This window comes from Hemitrygon akajei, chromosome 24 (assembly GCF_048418815.1).
Source record: "Hemitrygon akajei chromosome 24, sHemAka1.3, whole genome shotgun sequence".
NCBI lineage: Eukaryota > Metazoa > Chordata > Chondrichthyes > Myliobatiformes > Dasyatidae > Hemitrygon > Hemitrygon akajei.
The window spans coordinates 30,967,601-30,991,788 of record NC_133147.1 but is presented as its reverse complement, the minus strand read 5'-3'; the positions used below and the strand labels follow the sequence as shown (position 1 = coordinate 30,991,788).

The 24,188-nt window shown below is 49.6% G+C and overlaps 1 protein-coding gene across 3 annotated transcripts in view; it reads left to right on the top strand.

Annotated features, from left to right (window-relative positions):
* Nucleotides 1-22,867, top strand: part of otud5a (OTU deubiquitinase 5a) — a 59,081-nt gene extending 36,214 nt beyond the window's left edge. For 2 of the 3 annotated variants that reach the window (XM_073028621.1, XM_073028620.1), the window contains exons 3-9: nt 7,937-8,001; nt 9,656-9,830; nt 10,659-10,807; nt 15,633-15,818; nt 16,098-16,305; nt 21,868-21,981; nt 22,549-22,867. In XM_073028621.1, the coding sequence (XP_072884722.1) occupies nt 7,937-8,001; nt 9,656-9,830; nt 10,659-10,807; nt 15,633-15,818; nt 16,098-16,305; nt 21,868-21,981; nt 22,549-22,673 (1,022 nt within the window). In that variant the 3' untranslated portion in view covers nt 22,674-22,867. The remainder of the gene's footprint in view (nt 1-7,936; nt 8,002-9,655; nt 9,831-10,658; nt 10,808-15,632; nt 15,819-16,097; nt 16,306-21,867; nt 21,982-22,548) is intronic. The other variant, XM_073028622.1, reaches the window with a different exon arrangement.
* Nucleotides 22,868-24,188: the final 1,321 nt, after the last annotated feature.

Genomic DNA, 24,188 nt, shown 5'->3' with positions numbered 1-24,188 from the left:
CACATTCTTCCTATAATGAGATGCCCAGAAATGAACGCAATAGTCCACGTGTGGTCTAACCAGTTTTATAGAGCTGTAACATTACCTCGCGGCTCTTGAACTCAATCCCTGACTAATAAGTGTCAACACACCAATTGCTCTCTTAATCACCCTATCAATTTGAGTGACAACTTTGAGGAATCTGTGTACAAGTCTCTGTAATGGGCCATATTGTAATTCTATGTCCTGATCTGTGCTATAGGTTTCAAAAGTACTTTTAATGTCAAAGAAGTGTATGCCATATACGTCCTGAAATTCTTTTTCTTCACAAACATCCACAAAAATAGAGCAGTGCCCCAAAGAATGAACCACAAAACATTAGAACCAGAAGCAAAAAATCATCAGCACCCTCCACCGAGCCCTCAAGGGTGCAGCAAAACATCAGCAAAGACGCAGTACCCAAAGACTACTCCTTCACCTGGTAATCAGGCTTTCTCTCCCTCGTCAGGGAAAAAGAGGGGTCGCCGTTTCACGGCGAGAGGGGAGACAACAAAACAACTCGCTGGTTGGTGTTGAAGTCTGTGCCTCTGGGCGCACAGCCAACAGCAAACCCGATCTTGCTTGCTCACCCCTGGCGGTGACAGCACCAGCCCGCCTCCAGAGCTGCCAAAATCTGGCATCCTGAAGGCGCGCTAGTCTTCTAGGCCTCGTCCTTGGCATGTCGAAATGCGGCCGGTCGTGAGGCCCTGAGAGCGGGGTCCCATTCCAGCCAAAGTCAGAGTGTAATCTTCAAAAGAAGCTTGAAAGGGAAAAAGAGATCAAAGAGAGAAATAGAGTTGTTTCCAAAAATAAAAGCAAAGGAGTTGCCGTTTAGCGCCATCATCACTCAGCTCCGCCTTTTTGCTGTTAAGATTTTGCTCCAGATACTTGCGTAAACAAATTTCAACCCATCCCACTGACAATTTTGCTCTGTCAGTCCTCACTGTCACATGATTGTCCAAACCTCCACCCTATCACCCTTGTTTGCCATCCCCCTGCCAAACTAGTTTAAACCCTCCCCAACAGCTCCAGCAATTATATTCTCCCTCAGGCCTGCCCTTTTTGTACACGTAGTACCTCCTCCAGAGGTGAAACCTGAAACCCTGCCCCCGCACCAACTTCTGAGCAACACGTTCATCTGCCAGATCGCCCTGTCCTTACACTCGCAGGTAGCAACTCAAATCACACTGCACTTGGGGCCCTGCTTCTCGGCCTTCTACCTAATCTCCTAAAATCTCTCCCAAGACCTCACTGCTTTTCCTACCTATGTCGTTGGCGCCAATATGTACCAAGATTTTTTACCCTTGTCAGTGCTAAACTCCTCTCCCCGCTTCGCTTCTGAGCCATAGACCCTCTGTGCCGAAGACCCTCAGATTCCAGACTCTTGCGGTGACGGAGACATCCTCTTGGAGGGTTCAGTGAGATCCCCTGTCAAGATTGTTCGGCGAGCCTGGAGTTTAGGTCGAGGTGACATGATTAGTGTGTTGTTGAGCGTTGTTTCTGCCGTGTGCTGGTGTTTATATTGGTCCGACTCGTTCCAATTGGTTGGCTGGCATGCTGGCCGCTAGGCTCGGCCAATCGGATAGCTGAGTGGTTGCCGCTGGCCTGTGTCGCTGGTAGGTGAGGGGAGTGGACCGTAGGAGAAAGGGAACCGGGGGAGGTGATCGGCAGGTGAGGAGAAGAGGCAAGAGGTCAGAGTGAGGAATAGAGGGAGGGGGAGGGAATTTTTTAACTGAAACCGATGTTCATGCCGTCAGGTTGGAGGCTACTGAGATGGAATATAAGATGTTGCTCGTCCACCCTGAGGGTGGCACGAGAGGCCATGGACTGGCATGTTGGAATGAGGGTAGGAATTAAAATAGTTGGCCACAGGGAAGTTCCACTTTTGGTGGATGGAGTGGAGGTGCTCGACGAAAGACCTTGATTCCTTCTTCTCCAGTACTTTACCTTTCCTACCCGCTTGGCTTCACCTTTTAGCTATCCTTCCCCTAGCCCTACCTTTCTCTTCTGATGTCCTGTCCAGTCCTGCCGAAGGGCCTCAGCCCAAAACAACAGCCCTGTGTTCGTTTCCATGTCCTGGGCGGCCTGAATGAAGATGCCCAATGTAAAGCACCCCTTCCTCCGCTGGCCTGGGGCAGGTGTAGCACCTGCTTTGCCCCCCGAGCAGGGTCGCATGAAGCCATGGGAGCAGCTGGTGCACATCACAAGTCCTGGTTATACACCACTGATGTCAGGCAGACGATCTCTGAAGAGTATTGATCATGGCTGGGGCCACCCGTCTTGTAAAGACACTGGGAGGAGAAGGCAACGGTAAACCACTTCTGTAGGAAGATTTGCCAAGAACTATCACAGTCATGGACAGGCCACAATTGCCCGTGTTATGCAACACAGCACATGATGATGACTATATTCATGTTTATTACAAACTTGCATCTTGCACTATACTGCTGCCACAAAAGCAACAAATTTGTGACATTTACGTCAGCAACAACGCGGTAAACCTGACCTGATCTTGAATCTGCCTTTGGACTGCGGGAGGAAACCCACACGGTCATGGCGAGAGTGCGCAAACTCCTCACAGACAGCAGCGGGATTAAACCTGGGCTGCTGGTGCTGAAATGGAGTTACGCTAACCGCTCCTAAAGGGAGCAAGGATAGAGGGAAGGTAGCCTCTCCCTCTTGCCAGGACAGCATCCCAAACAACGAAATATCCCCGGAATGGACAGGTCATGGCTGGGGGAGCCTGAGGAATGGGCAGAAGATACAGTGACGTAGACTCTAGAGCAGGGATTCCTGGCATGGTTTTAGACCACAGACCCCTACCATGAACCGAGGGGTCTGTGGACCCCAGGTTAGGACCCCTGTTCTTGGGGAGGAAGGGTAGGCAGTCAGACATGAGCTCAGAATCATCAGGTTTAGTATCACTGACATAGAGCACAGCACAGTACAGACCCTTCGGCCCACTATGTTGTTACTGACATTGTTATCTAATCTTAGATCAATCTAACACTTACTCACACATAGCCTTCTATTTTACTATCATCCATCTGTCTGTATAAGAGTCTCTTAAACGTCCCTAATATATCTGCCTCTACCACCAACCCTAGCAGTGCATTCCAGGTACCGACCACTCTAAGTAAAAAAAAATCTTATCTCTGACACACAGCCCAAATACTTGCTTCCAATCGCCTTAAAATTATGCCCCCTTGTATTAGTTAATTGCCACCCAGGGAGAAAGGTCTGTGACTATCTCATCATCTCGTACACCTCTGTCAAGTCGCTTCTCGTCCTCCTTTGCTCCAAAGAGACAAGGCCTTGATCGCTCAACCTTTCCTCATAAGGCAATCTCTCTAATCCAGGTAGCATCCTGGTAAATCTCCTCCGCACCCTCCCTAAAGCTTCTGTACTGTGCTGTGCTCTATGTCAGTGATACTAAACCTGATGATTCTGAGCTCATGTCTGACTGCCTACCCTTCCTCCCCAAGAACAAGGGTCCTAACCTGGGGTCCACAGACCCCTCGGTTCATGGTAGGGGTCTGTGGTCTAAAACCATGCCAGGAACCCCTGCTCTAAAGTCTACGTCTCTGTATCTTCTGCCCATTCCTCAGGCTCCCCCAGCCATGACCTGTCCATTCCGGGGATATTTCGTACAACGAAATACATCCTTCTTGGTGATCAGAACTGAACACAATATTCCAAGTGTGATCTAACCAGAGTTTTATGGAGCTGCAACATTACCTCAAGCCGGGGGTGGGACAAGCTCCCGTTAGCTATTAAATGCTCCAGTGGCGTGTGTCTCAAATAGCCTCTGATAACCAGGTCCAGCACCTGGCCTTCAGGTGTGTCTTAGCTACTGAGCCTGTCTGAACCATTTCTACTGACAGAAGGGTCAAAGGCACCTTAAAACCAGTCACTTTGGGCAGATGGGATGCATCAGCCATGTTTAGCAGCTCATCTAGGAGAAGGAAAACTGATCTCAAAACTCCACTGCCTTACATCAGTGCATACTGGGAAAGGATTCGTCAAGGGGAAAAATCCGGAGCTGTAGTCCCTACGGAGTTGAATGCTGATTGACAACTGACACTCCGCTGGTGCCAAACTGTGTCGGTCTCCGCCATTCCCTTGGATTCATCAGCTGCGGGGGGGGCCTGCTGTATGAGCTGCATATCATGTGCCCTGACTTGCGTATCATATAGACAGCTAGGACACAATATCCATGGTTGTCCCCGACCAGTGTGTACCAGACTGACAAAGTTGTGTACGGGTGCAGGGTGCAGGAATGGTGCCGTTGGGAAAGGTGGCCAAGGCCACCCGGAGGTGCCCACCCCAGTCACTATTCTCCTGCTTCCCCCGTCGGGCCACTGTGATCCTCACCACATTCCAACAAGGAATGAGGATTTTCCTCCATTCCACAGTGTCAAATCACTCGGGCCACCATGACCCCTACTGTGGTGCCTTCTCTAAGGACTTGTACCTTCTCTGTGTGACAATGTGGCTTTCCTCCCACAGTTCAAAGATGCACCGGTTGGAAGGTTATTTGCTCATTGTAAACTGCCCCACGATTAGCCTAGGGCTAAAAATGTGGGTTGTTGGGCGGTGCAGCTCATTGGACCTGAAGGGCCTGTCTGCACTGTATCTCCAAATAAATCAAACTCACAGGGGGAGCTGACTCGATACTACTGGGAGCATCGGGTAACCAGCACGGCCCCAGGGATTGAGATAAACTGCAGTAGTTGGAAGCAGAAAACAGCAAGAGGCCCTTGGAGGCTGTTTTCCACCCAATCTGTCTCCCGTACCTACGTCTTCCCAATCAGTTCCCCAGTCCCTGCCTTCTCCCAAACCTACCTCCTCCCAATCAGTTCCCCAGTCCTGTATTCTCCCACACCTACCTCCTCCCAGTCAGTTCCCCAGTCCTGTATTCTCCCACACCTACCTCCTCCCAATCAGTTCCCCAGTCCCTGCCTTCTCCCACACCTACCTCCTCCCAATCAGTTCCCTAGTCCTGTATTCTCCCACACCTACCTCCTCCCAGTCAGTTCCCCAGTCCTGTATTCTCCCACACCTACCTCCTCTCAGTCAGTTCCCCAGTCCCTGCCTTCTCCCACACCTACCTCCTCCCAGTCAGTTCCCCAGTCCCTGCCTTCTCCCACACCTACCTCCTCCCAGTCAGTTCCCCAGTCCTGTATTCTCCCACACCTACCTCCTCCCAATCAGTTCCCCAGTCCCTGCCTTCTCCCACACCTACCTCCTCCCAATCAGTTCCCCAGTCCCTGCCTTCTCCCACACCTACCTCCTCCCAGTCAGTTCCCCAGTCCTGTATTCTCCCACACCTACCTCCTCCCAATCAGTTCCCCAGTCCCTGCCTTCTCCCACACCTACCTCCTCCCAATCAGTTCCCTAGTCCTGTATTCTCCCACACCTACCTCCTCCCAGTCAGTTCCCCAGTCCTGTATTCTCCCACACCTACCTCCTCTCAGTCAGTTCCCCAGTCCCTGCCTTCTCCCACACCTACCTCCTCCCAGTCAGTTCCCCAGTCCCTGCCTTCTCCCACACCTACCTCCTCCCAGTCAGTTCCCCAGTCCTGTATTCTCCCACACCTACCTCCTCCCAATCAGTTCCCCAGTCCCTGCCTTCTCCCACACCTACCTCCTCCCAATCAGTTCCCCAGTCCCTGCCTTCTCCCACACCTACCTCCTCCCAGTCAGTTCCCCAGTCCTGTATTCTCCCACACCTACCTCCTCCCAATCAGTTCCCCAGTCCCTGCCTTCTCCCACACCTACCTCCTCCCAACCAGTCCCCTAGTCCTGTATTCTCCCACACCTACCTCCTCCCAGTCAGTTCCCCAGTCCTGTATTCTCCCACACCTACCTCCTCCCAGTCAGTTCCCCAGTCCCTGCCTTCTCCCACACCTACCTCCTCCCAGTCAGTTCCCCAGTCCTGTATTCTCCCACACCTACCTCCTCCCAATCAGTTCCCCAGTCCTGTATTCTCCCACACCTACCTCCTCTCAGTCAGTTCCCCAGTCCTGTATTCTCCCACACCTACCTCCTCCCAGTCAGTTCCCCAGTCCTGTATTCTCCCACACCTACCTCCTCCCAGTCAGTTCCCCAGTCCCTGCCTTCTTCCACACCTACCTCCTCCCAGTCAGTTCCCCAGTCCTGTATTCTCCCACACCTACCTCCTCCCAGTCAGTTCCCCAGTCCCTGCCTTCTCCCACACCTACCTCCTCCCAATCAGTTCCCCAGTCCCTGCCTTCTCCCACACCTACCTCCTCCCAATCAGTTCCCCAGTCCTGTATTCTCCCACACCTACCTCCTCCCAGTCAGTTCCCCAGTCCCTGCCTTCTCCCACACCTGCCTTCTCCTCAAACAGCACAGGGACTTGCCCTTTTTCAGTTCAGTACTTTCTGCCCATTACACCGCTGGAGTTATGGGCAGCAAAGAAGGTCCTCCGTGTCTGTCTGTATCGAAGGATTCTTCATTGCTGTTTACATTGCAGTGTTGTTTGACCTGTCAAGGTTGTTAACCCTGAGCTGAACCCCCAGACCTGGAGGAGCACTGAGTATGGCCTCTACCCTTTGACCTGTTCAGTGTTCGGTTCAAACTTCGATCCGGCTGGGCTTGTGTTTGGAGTTGTGGCTTGATTGAAACTGGATGGAACACAGTACCGTGCAGGTCCTTCAGCCCACAAAGTCGTGCTAGCCCTTTAACTTCCTCCAAGATCAATCTAACCCTTCCCTCCCACGTAGCTCTCCAGTCTCTTAAATGTGCCTCTACCACCACCCCCGGCACCCACCACTCTGCATAAATAAAACCTCCCTCTGCCAACTACCTTGGGTAGCGCAGGGTTCCACACAACGCTATTACAGCTCAGGGCAGCGGGAGTTCAGAGTTCACTCCTGTCTGTAAGGAGCCCCCGTGAAACGTGTGGGTTTTCTCGGGGTGCCCTGGTTTCCTCCCACGGTCCAAAGGTGTACTGGTTAGCAGGATAATTGGTCATTGTAAATCGTCCTGTGATAATCGGGGCTTGTCTGCACTGTATCTGAACAAATAATCTCCCTCATACTTTCCTCCAGTTATGCCCCTTTGTATAACCCATTCCCGCCCTGGGAATTAATCTCTGGCTGTCCACTCGATCTCTGCCTCTTACCATCTTGTACACCCTCTCAGCCGCCTCCTCTCCAAAAAGAAAAGCCCTATCTCGCTCAGCCTATCCTAACATAGAACGGTACTGGACTGTCTTGACTGAGGGGTCACTCATTTAGACAGAGATGAGGGTAGTCGGTTTTGTGGGGCACTTTCAGGAGGTTTGAGAGCAGGATATCTTTGGCAGGTGTGTGCTGAGGAAGGAGGTACCTGGTGTTGCAGAAATGCAGAATCGAGCTGAGAGTTGGTTCACCCATAAGCTAGACAGCCTGCTGTCCTGTCGGTGGTGTGGACGTGGTTATGCTGCAGAGAGTACAGAAGAGGTTTGTCAGGACGTCAGTTATAGAGAACGAGATGGGGTGTGGTGGGCTTTTTTGATTCACCAGCAGGGAAAGAGGCTGATGGGGTGATCTGCGGGTATGTCAAATGAAGATCGATAGATTCCATTTATTTATCACATGTACAGTTCATCGTGCGTACAGTGAACATACATGTACAGTGAACATACATGAACATACATCGTATACACAATCCCTTCTGGTCTTTCATTCCCTTTCCTTGGGGTAAAAGACTGTGTCACCCTGTCTTTACCCCTCATAATTCTGTAAAGCCACCCTCCTGTCTCCGAGGAATGATGTCCCAGCTTCGCCCTTGCACTCAGACCCTCGTGTCCCGGTAACGTGTGGCAAGTCAGGCCGTGCGGATGGGGGAGACCGGACGGTACAGCGAGCTGCGATGGGCGATTCCTCCTCACCTCTCCTTCTCTCTCACAGCGGACCAGGTGTACGGCGACCAGGACATGCATGACGTGGTCAGGAAGCACTGCATGGACTACCTGGTAAGAGAGAACCCAACAGCCCCAACCCCAGTCCCCTGGGTCCTGTCTCCCCACCCTCCACACTATGCCCCCACACCCCCATCATCCCCACCCAAAAAAAATTATCATTCTGCTCTCCTCTGCCAAAATAATATAAGACCCCAACAAACCTCTGCCTGCGATGGTCCAACCGCGTAGCCAAGGAAGTTCGCCAGTGCCTCTCGCTTCCTCAGGATGCTAAAGAAATTCAGCGCATTCCCCCGTCAGCTCTTGCCAGTCTTTAATCAGTGCACCATAGGAAGCCTCCCTGTCAGGCTGCATTGTGACTACGTACGGCAACCGCTATGCCCATGGCTACGAGGAGCTGGAGAGGGTTGTGAGCACATCCCAGAAACCGGCCCCCACCCCCTCCGTGGACTCTGCCTACGCTTCCCACTGCCTCGGTAAGGTGGCCAGCGTCAAAACCCCACCCACCCCGGCGTTGCCTCTTCTCCACTCCCCCATCGGGCAGAAGATACTAAAGCCTAAAAGTGTGTCCCACCAGGTTCCTACCCACTGTTATCAGGCTGTTGAACAGTCGCCAGGTATGATAAGAAGGACTCTTGACCTCCGAATCTCCCTCATCGTGACCCTTGAACCTCATTGTCTGCCTGCGCTGCACTTACTCTGTAATTACAACGTTAGTTTCTGCATTCTGTTATTACACTGTACAGGCCCTGCAGCCCACAATGTTGTGCCAACCTTTTAACCTTCTCCAAAGGTCAGTCTAACCCTGCCTTCTCACATAATCCTAACCCACCATTTTTCTGTCAGAATTTCTGAAATGCCACTAATGTACCTGCATCTTTCACCACCGTTGGCAGGGTGTCGACACACCCACCGTTTTCTGTGTAAAAGAAACCTACCTCTGACATCTCCCCCTGTACTTTCCTTCAATCACCTTAAAACTTTACCCTCTTTTATTAGCCATTTCTGCCCTGGTTAAAAGTCTCCCTCATCTCTCCATGCCTCTTATCATCTTGTACATCTCTATCAGGTCACCTCGCATCTTCCTTTGCTCCAAAGAGAAAAACCCCAGCTCACTCAACCTATCCTCATATCCTCCAATCCAGGCAGCATCCTGCTAAATCAGCACTGCACCCTCTCTAAAGCTTCCACATCCTTCCTATAATGAGGTGACCAGAACAGTTCAGTGTGGTCTAACCAGAGTTTTATAGATTTGTAATGTCGCTTCGTGGCTCTTGAACTCAATCTCCCAAGTAATGAGGGCCAACTCACCACAGGCCCTCTTAACCACCCTACCAACTTGGGCAACTTTGAGGGATCTGTGCACGTGGACACCGAGTTCCCTCTGTAACGCCATGCTGCTAGAATCCTGTCCAAAATAATATAAGAACCCAACAACCCTGTTACTCTGTCTCCAAGTTTGATCTTTCAACGTGACTCTCTTCACACTTTACTGGTTGAACTGATCTGTAACTTTTCATCCTGTCAATGTCCCACTGTAACCTAAGGCAACTTTCCACTTGACGCGTAGTTCCAGCAAACTTTGTGTCATCCGTCATTGTTACCTTGCGCTGGCGCGGCGAGTTGATCTGAATGGACACGTGTAAGAGGACGTGTGTCACTGTACCTGGGTAGACATGCCAGTAACCAGGTTTCCCTGTGGGCGCAGGTGAAGAACGCAGACTACTTTTCCAACTACGTGACTGAGGATTTCACCACTTACATCAACCGCAAACGAATCAGCAGTTGCCACGGCAACCACATTGAGATGCAGGCCATGGCTGAGATGTACAACCGGCCGGTGGAGGTGTACCAGTACAGTGCGGCAGGGCCGGACAATCTCGGTATGGAAGCCCCCACTCCGTCGCTGTCTGTCCGTCCATCCGCCCAACCGGTCACATCGCTCCACCTGTCCCCACCCCGACTAGTGGAGAGGCACCAGTGCAGTGCGGCAGGGCCGGACAGTCTCAGTATGGGAAACTGCTGACTGACTGTCTGTCTGTCTCCCTCTCCCCACTCCCCTATCACTGACCACTGTTCCCACCCGCCCACCCGCTCACTGATCGACTTGAGCGTCTCCTCTTCCCCCATCACCCGATGTCTATTACACCCCCGCCCCCTCCAGCAGTTAAACAGCATCTGTATCTGTTCAAGCCCCCACCCACCCTCAGTCAGTCTCCCCTGCAGCTACTTGGATTTACAGTGGGGATTTTGTACGTTGTCAGGGCTCCTACCACTCTTGCATGAACCCTCATCTCTCTTCCTTTCCCTGGAGGAGCGTTGAACCGTAAAGGTGCCTTGTTGTCATAGTCTCTCTCCAACTCCCTCGCCGTGACCCCTCTCACCCCCTCCACGGCATGAATTCTGCTCTCCTCCTTTCCAGCCGACCCAGTCCCTGCAGCGTCGGAGCAGGTGTCAACCACGCAGCTCTTCGAGTCATCCCTCCCGCCACGGCCCTGACCGATTGACTCCTCCACACGGTTACCCGAAACCCTGGCCGCCCGCCCACGGCTTTGCCTGGTCCTTCCACCCAGCCGCCCCCACCGCCACCTTCCCGGGTTTCCTCCTCGTTCACACTGGCCGTTTGCGGGAGCTTGCTGTGCGTGGGTTGGCTGGGTGAGGGGTGTTCCCCACGGCACCTGATGCCCTCTGCTCTCTCACCCCTCCGGCAGAACCCATCAACACGTTCCACGGCATCCACCAGACCGAGGATGAGCCCATCCGTGTGAGCTACCATCGCAACATACACTACAACTCGGTGGTGAACCCCAACAAGGCCACCATCGGCGTGGGGCTCGGCCTTCCCGCCTTCAAACCCGGCGTGAGTGATCTCCCTCCGCTCTTTCGGGCAGTGGGGGAGGTGGGAAGTGGGGGGGGTGGGGGGATTCGTTGCATTCGTGTTGACACATCGTGCCATCGGCCCCTTGACAGCGGCCCCGGTACCATCTGGCCGTGCTGTAAAGCTGGGGTTCTTAACCTTCTTTATGCCGTGGGCCCCTTTGGAAGTCCGGTGAGGCCTATGAACCCATCTCAGAATAAGGTATTTCAATATAGAAACAGACATACGCAGGATTACAAAAGAAACCAATTACATTGAATACAGTTATCAAAATATTAAAAAACCTGATGTGTGATATAGTAATGTATCTGCTTCTTTAGCACATTAAATACCAAGTAGTGATAAGGGGCCGCACAGCCACGTTAGCACGGCGCTTCTCCCCGCTACTGTGTGTGTTTCCTCTGGGTGCCCTGGTTTCTGCCCGCTGCCCAAAGACATACGGCTTGGTAGGTTAATTGGTCATTGTAAGTTGTCCTGTGATTTTTAAAAATTATTGAGATATAGTCTTTTGGTCCCTTCAAGCTACCCCCGATTTCACCCTCGTTTAATCACGGGACAATTTACAAAGACCAGTTAACCTACCAACTGTATACCTTTGGCTTCTTTTCCTTTTGTTCTACCTCAATGCGCAGTGAAATAGACCATAAAACCGTAAGCCATTGGAGCAGAATCAGGCCATTTGGCCCACCGAGTCTGCTCTGCCATTCAATCATGGCTGATCGTATTTTTCCCCCTCAGCCCCGCTCCCCAGTCTTCTCCCCATAACTTTTGACGCTGTGGCCAATCAAGACCCTATCAATCTTTGCCTTAAATACACCCAACGACCTGGCCTCCACAGCTACCTGTGGTCCAAATTCACCACCATTTGGCGAAAGAAATTTCTCCACATCTAGTTTTAAAGGAAAACCCCTGTATCCTGAGACTGTGCCCTCTTGTCCTAGACTCCCCCACCATGGGAAACATGCTTTCCACATCTACTCTGTCCAGGCCTTTCAACATTCCAAAGGTTTCAATGAGATCGCCCCCCCCACCTTCGCCCATCTTTTCTTAGAATGTTCACAATACTCAAGGTGAGGCCTCGTCAATACCTCATAAAGCCTCAGATTCACATCCCTGCTCTTGTCTTCTAGACCTCTTGAAATGAATTCTAACATGGCATTTGCCTTCCTCACCACCGACTCAACCTGCAAGTTAACAGTTGGGTGTTCTGCACAAGGACTCCCAGGACCTTCTGCATCTCAGATTCTTGTATCTTCTCCCCATTTAGAAAATAGTTTGCACGTTTATTTCTTCTGCCAAAATGCATGACCATGCATTTTCCAACACTGTATTTCATTTTCCATTTTCTTGCCCATTCTCCTAATCTATCTAAGTCCTTTTGTAGTCTTCCCGTTTCCTCAACACTACCCGCCCCTCACCAATCTTGGTATCATCTGCAAACTTGGAAACAAAGCCATCTGCTCCATTATTCAAATCATTGATATACAGCATAAAAAGAAGTGGTTCCAACACCAACCCTTGCAAACACCACTAGTCATTGGCAGCCAACCAGAAAAGGATCCTTTTATTCCCACTCGCTGTCTCCTATCAATCAGCCAATGGTTAGAGCATTAACTTTCCTGTAATGCCATGGGCTCTTAACTTGGTAAGCAGGTTGGTGTGTGGCACCTTGTCAAAGGCCTTCTGAAAATCCAAATGTATAACATCCACTACATCCCCGTTATCTATCCTGCTTGTAATCTCCTCAAAGGATTCAAACAGGTCTGTCAGGCAAGATTTTCCCTTTAGAAAACCATACTGACTTTGTCCTATCTTGTCCTCTGTCACCAAGTACTCCATCACCTCATCCTTAACAATTGACTCCAACATCTTCCGAACCACTGAGGTCAAGCTAACTGGTCTATAATTTCTTTTCTGCTGCCTTCCTCCTTTCTCAAAGAATGGAATGACAATTACAATTTTTCAGTCCTCTGGCACCATGCCAGAGTCCAATGCTTTTTGAAAGATCATTTCTAATGCCTCCACGGTCTCCAACGCTACCTCTTTCAGAACCCGAGGATGCAGTTCCTCTGATCCGGTTGACTTGTGCACCTTTAGGTCTTTCAACTTTTTGAGCACCTTCTCCCTTGTAATAGTAACTGCACTCACTTCTCTTCCCTCACACTCTTCAACACCCACACTGCTAGTGTCTTCCACTATGAAAACTGATGCAAAATACGCATTTCGTTCATCTATCATCTCCTTTTCCCTGTTATTATTTCTCCGGCCTCATTGTCTACTGGTCCAATATCCACTCTCATCTCTCTTATTTTTTACTTGAAAAAGCTTTTTCTATCCATTTCCATACTGTTTGCTAGCTTGCTTTCATATTTTATCATTTTTCTCCTAATGATTCTCATAGTTGCTCTCTGTAGGATTTTTAAAACTAACCAATCCTCTATCTTTCTGCTAATTTTTGCTTTGCTGTATGCCCTTTCTTTTGCTTTTACATTAGCTTTGACTTCCCTTGTCAGCCACGGTTGTACTATTTTGCCATTTGAGTATTTCTTTATTTTTGGAATATATCTATCCTGCACTTTCCTCATTTTTCCCAGAAACTCACACCATTGCTGCTCTGCTGTCTTCCCTGCCAGCATCTCCTTCCAATTTACTTTGGCCAGCTCCTCTCTCATACCCCTGTAATTTCCTTTACTCCACTGAAATACTGCTACGTCAGACTTTACTTTCTCCCCATCAACTTTCAAGTTGAACTAATCATATTCTGATCACTGACTGCTAAGAGTTCCTTTTACCTTAAGCTCCCTAATCACCCCTGGTTCATCACACAACACCCAATCCAGTATAGCTGATCCCCTAGTAGGCTCCACGACAAACTGCTCTAAAAAGCCATCTTCTAGGCATTCAACAAATTCACTCTCTTGAGATCCTGACCTTCCCAATCATGACTATCATAACATTGTCCTTTTGACTCGCCTTTTCTATTTCCCATCGTGTTCTGTAGCTACTGTTTGGAGGCCTGTATATAACTGAAATCAGAGACTTTTCACACTTGTAGTTTCTTAACACAACCCACAAGAATTCAACATCTTCCATTCCTAGGTCACATCTTTCTAATGATTTGATGCCATCCTTTACCATGCCAATCCCTCTGCCTCCGATATAATGTGTGAATGATCTGTATGGATGCACACAAAACGAAAGATCGTCAGTGTACCTTTGGTACCTGTGACGATAGTGAACTGATTTTGGAGACCCCGCCCAAGAGCATTCACCCTACCTGTGCTCCTCTGTGGAGGCGTGTAGGTAGGTGGAATGCACCTGCAGTGAACTTCAGAGCAGGCCCTTTCCAAGGTGCCCAACTGTGCCAATCCCCTGCTCGATTCTTTCCACTCCATCGACCTGGCACGGTTTTGGTATAGGACACTGCCCACCATGTTGTGCTGACTTCTAAACCAACCCAAAGATCAATCTGACCTTTCCCTCCCACTTGCACCTCCATTTTTCTATTATCTAGATGCCTATCTAAGAGGTAAATGCCCCTAATGTATCTGTCTTGACCACCACTCCTGGCAGGCCGTTCCACGCACTCACCACTCTGTTTTTTAAAAAAAAACTACCTCTGACATCCCCCCCTTTAATCCAATCACCATAAAATTATGCCCCCTTCTATTAGTCATTGCCACCCTGGGGAAAAGGTCTCGGGCTGTCCACTTGAACTATGCCTCTCATCATCTTGTACACCTCTATCAAGTCACCTCTCATCCTCCTCTCCAAAGAGAAGAACTGTAGCTCGCTCAACCTATCTTCATAAGACATGCTGTCTAATCCAGGCAGCATCCAGGTGAAACTCCCCTGCACCCTCCCTAAAGCTTCCACATCCTCCTTATAGTGAGGAAACCAGGACTGAATAACCCGGATTTTGTAGCTTTGAGGAGGGTTTTTTGGAATTGGGAACTCTCTGCCTGAGGGGGAGATCACTCAGAACGTTGAACGAGTTTCCAGACCTGCAGTTGAAGACACAGACGCAGACAGGAGACTCTGCAGGTGTTGCAGATCTCGAGCTGGAGGAGCCAAGCAGGTCAGGCAGCGTCTGTAGAGCATCTTAGCCCGAAATCTCGATCCTTTATTCCCCTCCGCAGACGCCGGCTGACCTGCTGAGTTGCTGCAGCGTTTTGTGTGTGCTGATCAGAGCCACGAGCCTCCCTCCCTACTGATGGACCTCACTGTCACAGGGAGCCTGCTGCGTGGCCTGAACAGCTTCTGCTCCCTGGCTTGTGTGTCCAAGGTCTACCCCATGTTTCTGCCCTGGCTTGTGTGTCCATGGTCTACCCATGTTACTGCCCTGGCTTGTGTGTCCATGGTCTACCCCGTGTTTCTGCTCTGGCTTGTGTGTCCATGGTCTACCCCGTGTTACTGCCCTGGCTTGTGTGTCCATGGTCTACCCCGTGTTACTGCCCTGGCTTGTGTGTCCATGGTCTACCCCGTGTTACTGCCCTGGCTTGTGTGTCCATGGTCTACCCCATGTTACTGCCCTGGCTTGTGTGTCGTGTAGACAGCTAAGACGCAGTATCCCCGTGTTATTGCCTGGCTGCAGATTCATGGCGAGGTAGGCGTGACGAGGTTCTGAACCGCCAGGCCCACCCTCCCGCAACGCACCTGTCCTAATATTTTCTGCATCCAGCCGGACTCTGCCCGAGCATCAGGCTCGGCATTGTCAGCCTCTGTGGGGTGGGGGGGGGGGGGAGTTTAAGGCAATACGGGGGCCCTGTCGGGATAGCGTGCCCGCTCACTGTCCGCCGTCCCTCAGTCCGCAGACCAGTCGCTGATGAAGAACGCCATCAAGACATCGGAGGAGTCATGGATCGAGCAGCAGATGCTGGAGGACAAGAAGCGGGCGACCGACTGGGAGGCGACGAACGAGGCCATCGAGGAGCAGGTGGCCCGCGAGTCCTACCTGCAGTGGCTGCGTGACCAGGAGAAGCAGGCCCGACAGGTCAGCAGGGAGGGGACAGAGATGATCTAACCCGACGTTACCCCACGGACAGTGGGTGGTGTGGTTTGATCCTGTGTGAAGCGGACCGTTCGCTGGTGTAAGCCCACCCAGATGGGTTCATGGTGGAGTAACAAGGGGAAATGACGGCGTAAACCTGTGGGGGGGGGGGAGTTGTAGCCCACCGGAAGGGTGTGACCCTGTAGAGAGGGGAGTGCTGATGGGGTAACACCGATTCCTCCCCCTCCCCTCGTTCTCACTGACCTGCCTTTTTCCCAACAGCCCCGGAAAGCCTCGGCCACCTGTAGTTCGGCCACAGCAGCGGCCAGTTCCGGCCTGGAGGAGTGGAGCGGACGGTCACCTCGGCAACGCAGCACTGCCTCCTCACCCGAGCACCTCGAGCCCCACCCAGACGCCGGCGGCAAGCCCCCCTCCCCCAGCACCGCTGTCGCGCTGGCCCTCGGCAAGCCCCCCTCGCCCTGTGCACCAGGTGAGTAGTCGCTTACCCTCCGCTGTCACCACCCCCCCCCCCCCCCCCCCCCCACTGTTACGTACCCGTAACTGGGTGTCTTACCAGCAAAGATAGAAGTGTCCGTTGGAGTCTGGTACTATTTTCCAAACAGTGTTTATTAGTAAAATATACAAATCAATATCAACAATGCAAATATACAGATAATACACGTTAGCAATACTAAACCTAAAAGTGTGGATATAATAATAATCAATAATAATCAAGCTCTATCGATGTCTAGGGGGATAATGAATTGTCATATGTGAATATAAAGTTCAGTTCATACAGGCTGAGGTAGTTGTTGGTCGATGTGTTGTAATTGTTGGGGAGAGAGAGAGAGAAAGAGAGCAAACAGTGACAGCCAGTCAAACCTTCCTTTACGATCTTGATCCATTGATGTATTGTTGTGGCCATTCAGGTATGATCCCTCTGTCCTTTAGCTAGACTGTTCTTCTATGGTGGACTCGTCACCCAGGCAAGGGTGGACATACACACAAGCCCCCACCGGCCTCGCTATAAACACTGTGAGTTAAAATTGACCGATCCTTCGTTCGGTCTCTGATGCCCCCCACTTTTCTCGTGGGTTCCAACACTTAAGCAGTGCACACTAGTGTGTCTCTTGGTGCGTCTGAGGGGTGTCTCCCCAGACCTCACTTTTATCCCTACTCACGGGGTCTCAGGTGTCAATCACTTTTGAATGGCTTAGCCCATCAAACCAGCCCACTCCGGCTGTCCACTGAGGAATTTTAATGAACAGAATAGTACAAAGTGAACAGCCCTCTCCGGAGCCGTAAGTCTTAACAGGAGTCATAATATGTTCTCTCTTCCCCGGTGTTATCTCTCCCTTGTCTGAAGCAATTGTTCCAGTCCCAGTATGTCTTGTTCCATCTCTTTCTCTCTCATTAGCAGCCTGGCAACAGTAATGGTTTGTAATTCTCCCAGGGGAGGGGGACATGGGCAACCTTGCACCCTTCTGCCCATCAGAGCTGTTCATCCTTCGTAACACCCCCATTCTTCTAGGAATTTTCACCAAAGGGGAAAATTAACTAGTACAGCGTTTTACAAGATTACAGAATCTAACAAAATACAGAATTGTTTTTAACTACAAAGGTAACACAGATATACCTTCACTTAGCATCTAGATAAACAGTCAGCGATTACATTGTCACTTCCTTTAATATGTTGTATCTGAATATCAAACTCTTGTAGCATCAGACTCCAAATTAATAACCACCTATTTTTTTTTTCCTTTTGTCAGCAAAAAAATCTAAAGGGTTGTGATTTTAGCTTAAGTGTATATTACAAAATGTGAACTAATACATGTGTGATTATAATATAGTACATTACAAAAGTTTGTGCAAATACTAATCTCTATTTTACTTTTAAACTTAACAGTCAATCTTCCATGATGTTGTCTTTATTATTTACATGCTTTGTCAAATTCCCTCAAAACCAGATCCTGTTATTCAAAGTGGCATTTTGTTAACCTTTGCCCCTTTTCCACTTAACTCTCACATGGTTAGCTTGCTCACCAGTGTGGAATAGGCTTTCACATACTCCTTTCATAGGAGTTATCTTATCACCAATGTTTTCCAAACTTAGCCCATTTTCTGAACTTCCACACAATTCTTTATTTTTGAGCAAGTCATTAATTTTATCTCCAGGACCCTTCATTCTATTAGTTTTCAGTTTAACAGCTGCAAGTGATTCCTCTTTGTTAAAACACCACTTTTGGTTCTGTCCCTCCAAATCACATCCCTGAATAACATCAGCGAGTTGTTTACCTTTAAATTCCAAAACAAACTAATTGATTCACAGGCACCTTGTTAACAAGCCATTGTTCCTTCAGCCTGGTTACTGCTTCTAAAACCAATCCAGACTTTAAATTTTCTTTATTCAATTTAGGAACAACACTTTTCCCTTCTCCTTCAATAATATTCACATCACCACCTTTCATCTCCTCACTAACTTCTAACACACCTAACACAAACAACTGAGAATTCTCACTCTCCACTGGTACCAAGGAGAGTTCACCTTTCTTCACGAACCAAGTCCATCTGACCCAAAAGGACTGCATTCCTTTTCAACTAAATCAGATACCTCAGACTTTTCCTGAGTTTCAATACTAGGTTCAGTACCATGTGCATCCACATCTTGAACATCCTGAAACGGGACATTTACCTCTTCCAGGCTTTCCATACCAGTCCCTTTTTCAAATTCTAAGTTCCCCTGATCCTCCCAGTTACTCTCTGAGCAACTCCCTTCCGGAGTAAACTCAACGCTGCGGGTTAAAACAACTTCATCTGCTAACCCAGCAGACTCCTTCAAGGTAATGGCATCCTTTTCATCTAGAACTGCCCTTATATCATTATCGGGAACACATCTAAATTTTTCAACTTCAAACTGCTCTGTCAAGCCAGACAGATCATCCATGTCCAACCCTGGACCTTCTAACTGCCTAATTTGTTTCTCATCTTTACTCTGTGCCTCTATAAATTCCCTCTTGGCTAAGGGTAGCTCTACCTCCTCTCCTTTATTCTCTTTCACCTCCCTATTCTCTGCTTTACCATCCCCTTACCCGTCTTGGTACAGGGTCAGTAAAAATGTCTCAGCCAAATCAACACTGGACTCATTTAAACTGTCCTCTTTCTCAGCCGCCTTTCTCGACATGCTGCGAGTGATTGCGCATGCGGGATAGATCTTAGAATCCAGGGGCGGGTCCTCAGCACTCACAGGCTTGCTTGTCAGTTTCACTGCTGACCACACCTCACCACCTGCTAAATCATTACCAAGAAGGACGTCCACGCTGTCTCTCGGTAATTCTGACCGCACCCCTACTTCGACTGGTCCAGATACCAGGTCACATTTTAAAATGATCCCATGCAAAGGCACAGCTTCTGTCCCTTTTCCTATACCTCTTAAAACTACCTCTCCAGTCTCAGGACCGAAATCTAGCACCTTACTTAGGATCAATGACTGATCAGCCCCAGTATCTCTCCAGATTCTCACTGGAACTGGGGTCTCTCCTTCTTTCACAGACACCGTCCCTTCTAAAATAAATTTCTCACGCCCCTCTCGTACTCTTATCTACCTTTGCCTTCCTCGTCGATTTGCTGATCAACTCAATACACCCTGTAGGGATTGCCGTTTTCCCTTTTCCTGTTTCCTTCTTCGGAGCAAAGCACTTAGATGCAATATGACCAACCATTCCACAACTATAACAGGTCAAGCCAGGAACTTTCCTGCCAGCCTGCTTGTCCTCCTTACCTTTACCACTAGCTCCCGGCTTATTCTCTACCTTAGCCGGTGGACTTTCTTTACCGTCCCTACTGCCTTTCTGGTAACTCTTATTTGAGGAAAACTTTGTCTTGTGGGTTAGGGCATATTCGTCTGTGAACCTGGCAAATTCCGATATAGACTTATTTGTCTTCTCGTTCAGATACATCCGGATATTATCCGAAACACAACCTTTAAATTCCTCAATCAGAATTAACTCTCTGAAATGATGGAAATCCTCCTCCACCTTTTCTGCAGCACACCAGTGATCCAAGAGCACACCCTTCTCATAGGCAAACTCTGCATACGTCTGATTCCACAGTTTCTTTAAATCTCTGAATTTTTGTCTATACGCTTCAGTACCAACTCATTGGCCCGAAGGATAGCCTCTTTTACTTCCTCATAATCCTCAGACTCGTCCATGGACAATGCCGCATATGCCCATTGAGCCGTACTTTTTAATGCACTTTGTAACAACGCCACCCACTGATCTCTGGGTCACTTCTGATTCACTGCCACCTTTTCAAAATGCAAGAAGTAACTATCAACATCCGTCTCCTCGAACGGAGGTACTAACCTAAACTCCCTACTAACATTAAACTTCTCCTCTCGGTCTGCCCCGCTACCCACATGTTGCCATCTCTCCCTCTCAAACTGCCGTTGTTTTTCAGCTTCCTCCATTCTCCTTTCAGCTTTCCTTTCTTCCTCCTCTGCTTCCAGCTGTTTTAACCTGTTCATGCTCCCTCTGCTTCTCCTTCTCAACCAACTCAGCTCTTTCTTTCTCCCTTTTCGCCTCCAACTCCTTTAGCAGGATCTCATACTCCATTTTCCTCTTCTCCGTCTCCAACCTTATTTTTTCCATCTCTAACTGAGCCACCCCAACAACTGATTTCTTTTCAGAGAACAGGTTCAATGCATCAGGTGTGAATACATCCTTGGATATATAATACTGGGCTATGGCCCTCTGTATCTCCCACTTTTTCATTGACGACTTCACCTCTGGGAGATTTAAACCTTTTGCAATATTCACCAAGTCAGCCCTCCTGGCAAACTCTAATGCCCCCGCAGTCGGGTCTTTTAAAAATTTGACAATGTCCATCTCTGCTGGTTTCCCGTCTGGTTACCCACGCAACCAGATCAAATAATGGACTTATAGCCCGCTTCACTGGCCCCCCAATTTGGTATCAAATCCTGGACGAGCCCCCAATTTGTTACGTGCCCCTTAACTGGGTGTCTTACTAGCAAAGATAGAAGTGCCCGTTGGAGTCTGGTACTATTTTCCAAACAATGTTTATTAGTAAAATGTACAAATCAATATCAACAATGCAAATATACAGATAATACACGTTAGCAATACTAAACCTAAAAGTGTGGATATAATAATAATCAATAATAAACAAGCTCTATAGATGTCTAGGGGATAATGAATTGCTATATGTGAATATAAAGTTCAGTTCATACAGGCTGAGGTAGTTGTTGGTCGATGTGTTGTAATTGTTGGGGAGAGAGAGAGAGAAAGAGAGCAAACAGTGACAGCCAGTCAAACCTTCCTTTATATTCTTGATCCGTCGATGTGTTGTTGTGGCCATTCAGGTATGACCCCTCTGTCCTTTAGCTAGACCGTTCTTCTATGGTGGACTCGTCACCCAGGCAAGGGTGGACACACACACAAGCCCCCACTGGCCTCGCTATAAACATTGTGAGTTAAAATTGACCGATCCTTCGTTCGGTCTCCGATGCCCCACACTTTCTCGTGGGTTCCAACACTTAAGCAGTGCACACTAGTGTGTCTCTTGTTGCATCTCTTGGTGCGTCTGAGGGGTGTCTCCCCAGACCTCACTTTTATCCCTACTCACGGGGTCTCAGATGTCAATCAGTTTTGAATGGCTTAGCCCATCAAACCAGCCCACTCCGGCTGTCCACTGAGGAATTTTAATGAACAGAATAGTACAAAGTAAACAGCCTTCTCCGGAGCCGTAAGTCTTACAGGAGTCATAATATGGTCTCTCTCCCCCGGTGTTATCTCTCCCTTGTCTGAAGCAAATGTTCCAGTCCCAGTATGTTTTGTTCCACTTCTTTCTCTCTCATTAGCAGCCTGGCAACAGTAATGGTTTGTAATTCTCCCAGGGGAGGGGGACATGGGCAACCTTGCACCCTTCTGCCCATCAGAGCTGTTCATCCTTCGTAACACCACCCTCACACCCCTCCCCTCTCCCCGGGGTCTGTCAGGCACCATCCCATGCCCTGTGCTGTGTCCCTCTGCAGGAACCAGCAGACAAATGTCCTCGGGCGGAGAGCGGGTCTCATCCCCGGCCGTGTCGCTGTGTCCCACCCTCGACTGTCGCGCCATCATGCAGCAGATGTCGCCCACCGCCTTCGGTGAGTGGGAGGGTGGTGCGCAGGCCAAAACAGGGCGGTGGGGGGGTGGGGTCGTTGCTCAGTCTGCAGGGTGGCTGGGCGGGTCTGTCGGTCAGTGGGTCCGGCCCTCTGAGGTGTGACCGCGAGGGCATGGGAGAAGTAGCCAATCACACACACTCAGACTCACAGGAACAACCAATCACACCCACTTAGACTCACAGGAACAACCAATCACACCCACTTAGACTCACAGGAACAACCAATCACACACACGAACAACCAATCTCACGCACTCAGACACACAGGAGCTTCAAATCTCACTCTCTTTCACACTCTGACTCTCTCACTCTCATGGTCTCCCTCTCTCCCAATCACACAGACACACACGTACACACTCTCAAACTCACTCACTCATGTAGACACACACTCACTCACAGACATGCACGCATACTGACGGGGGTTGGCAGCTGAAGTAACTAAATTGGTATCATTAGTTTTAACCACAGCTTTGTCTCTTCCTCCTCATCCTCTTCTCCCTCCCCCCTCTCTCTTCCTCCCCTCCCCTCCTCCCCCTCCCTCACACCCCAGGCCTGGCTGACTGGGAGGATGACGAGATTCTCGCCTCAGTGCTGGCTGTGTCCCAGCAGGAGTACCTGGACAGTATGAAGAAGAGCAGGGAGCCCCACAGAGAATCTTCACCAGACCACAGCTGATGGACTGCCCCCTACCCCACCCTGTCCTGACCTCCTTCCCCAGCCCACACACTGCCTCCCCCCCCCCCCACCGTGCTAGGCACAAGAGACTTTTCTTTTATTGACTAGATGCATGTACAGAGAAGCCATGGAATAATGTTGCACCCACCACAATACTGACCTGCCGTCTTCGGAAATATAATTTTGTGTTACTGGTTTGGCTCTGTTCTCTGCTCCGTCGGGGGTGTGAGAGGCAGTGGGGGGGGTGGGGTGCATCTTGATTCAGGAGATGAAGACGTCGAGGGGTGGCGGCAGCTTGCTGAGTGTGTTCCCTCTCTATCCTCTGCCCTGGCCCCACCTCTATTGCCTGACTGGAGAGGGTGTGGGCACTGGATGGATATCCCCAACAGCCATTGCAGGCCCAAGGCTGGTCTGTTAACATGGACTGGAGCTGGTTCATTATTGTCACAGCTACCAAGATACAGTGAAGAGCTTGTCTCACACTGTCCTTACAGATCAGATCATTACACAGTGTATTGAGGTAGAACAAGGTCAAGAGTCCATCTTACCGTCCTGGGGGGCCACTCAATAGTCTGTTAACAGCAGGGTAGAAGCTGTCCTCGAGCCTGGTGGAACGAGCTTTCAGGCTTTTGTATCTTCCGCCCGATGGGAGAGGGGAGAATGTCCAGTGTGGCTTCTCTACTGAGGCAACGAGGAGTGGGCAGTCTGTGGCAGGGTGGCTGGTTTCTCTGATGTGTCCACAGCTCTTCAGTTTTGCACGGTGACGGGTGACATGACTCTGATCTGAGTCCCCACAGAGAAGCTGCTGTTCATCACAACATTCTGCAGAGTCTCACAGGCCCAAAAGCCGATCACGTTCTTATACCCTGAAGATCAACGGCTACAGCAGGTGATCGAATACAGTTTCAATAGTTACAATAACATCGTTTTGGGTTGGCTATGCTTCCTTTGAATTACATATCTATAGTGGGTTCATATCCCTGAATGTTTTAACACCTCTGCTGGGACAATGTAATTCATACAGATGGTCTGAAAGCTTTTCAGGGATTGAGATCCCAGATACCCAAAATTTATGTTGTCAGGGCTGACTCTGGTACCATTCCAACTATCGATTGATAACGAAACCTGTGACCCTGTCTGGTTTGATGCAGGCCAGTTAGCATCACCCCATTGTCCAAAGTTCAAAGTAAATTTACAATCAAAGTGCATATGTCACCATGTACTACCCTGATGCTGACATTCACAGTAGAACAGCAATAGAATCAGTGAAAAACTACACACACAGGCGGGCAGCACACCAGGCTTATCATATCAGAGCAATCTGGCCCTGTACTCGCTGGAATTTCGAAGAATGAGTGGGGCAGGGTCTCAATGAAACTGACTGAATATTGAAAGGCCCAGATAGAGTGGATGTGAAGAGGATGTTTCCTTTGGTGGCGGGGGAGCCTAGGAGCAGAGGGCACAGACTCAGAATAGAGGGACATCCATTTAGAAAAGCGAGGAGGGATTTATATC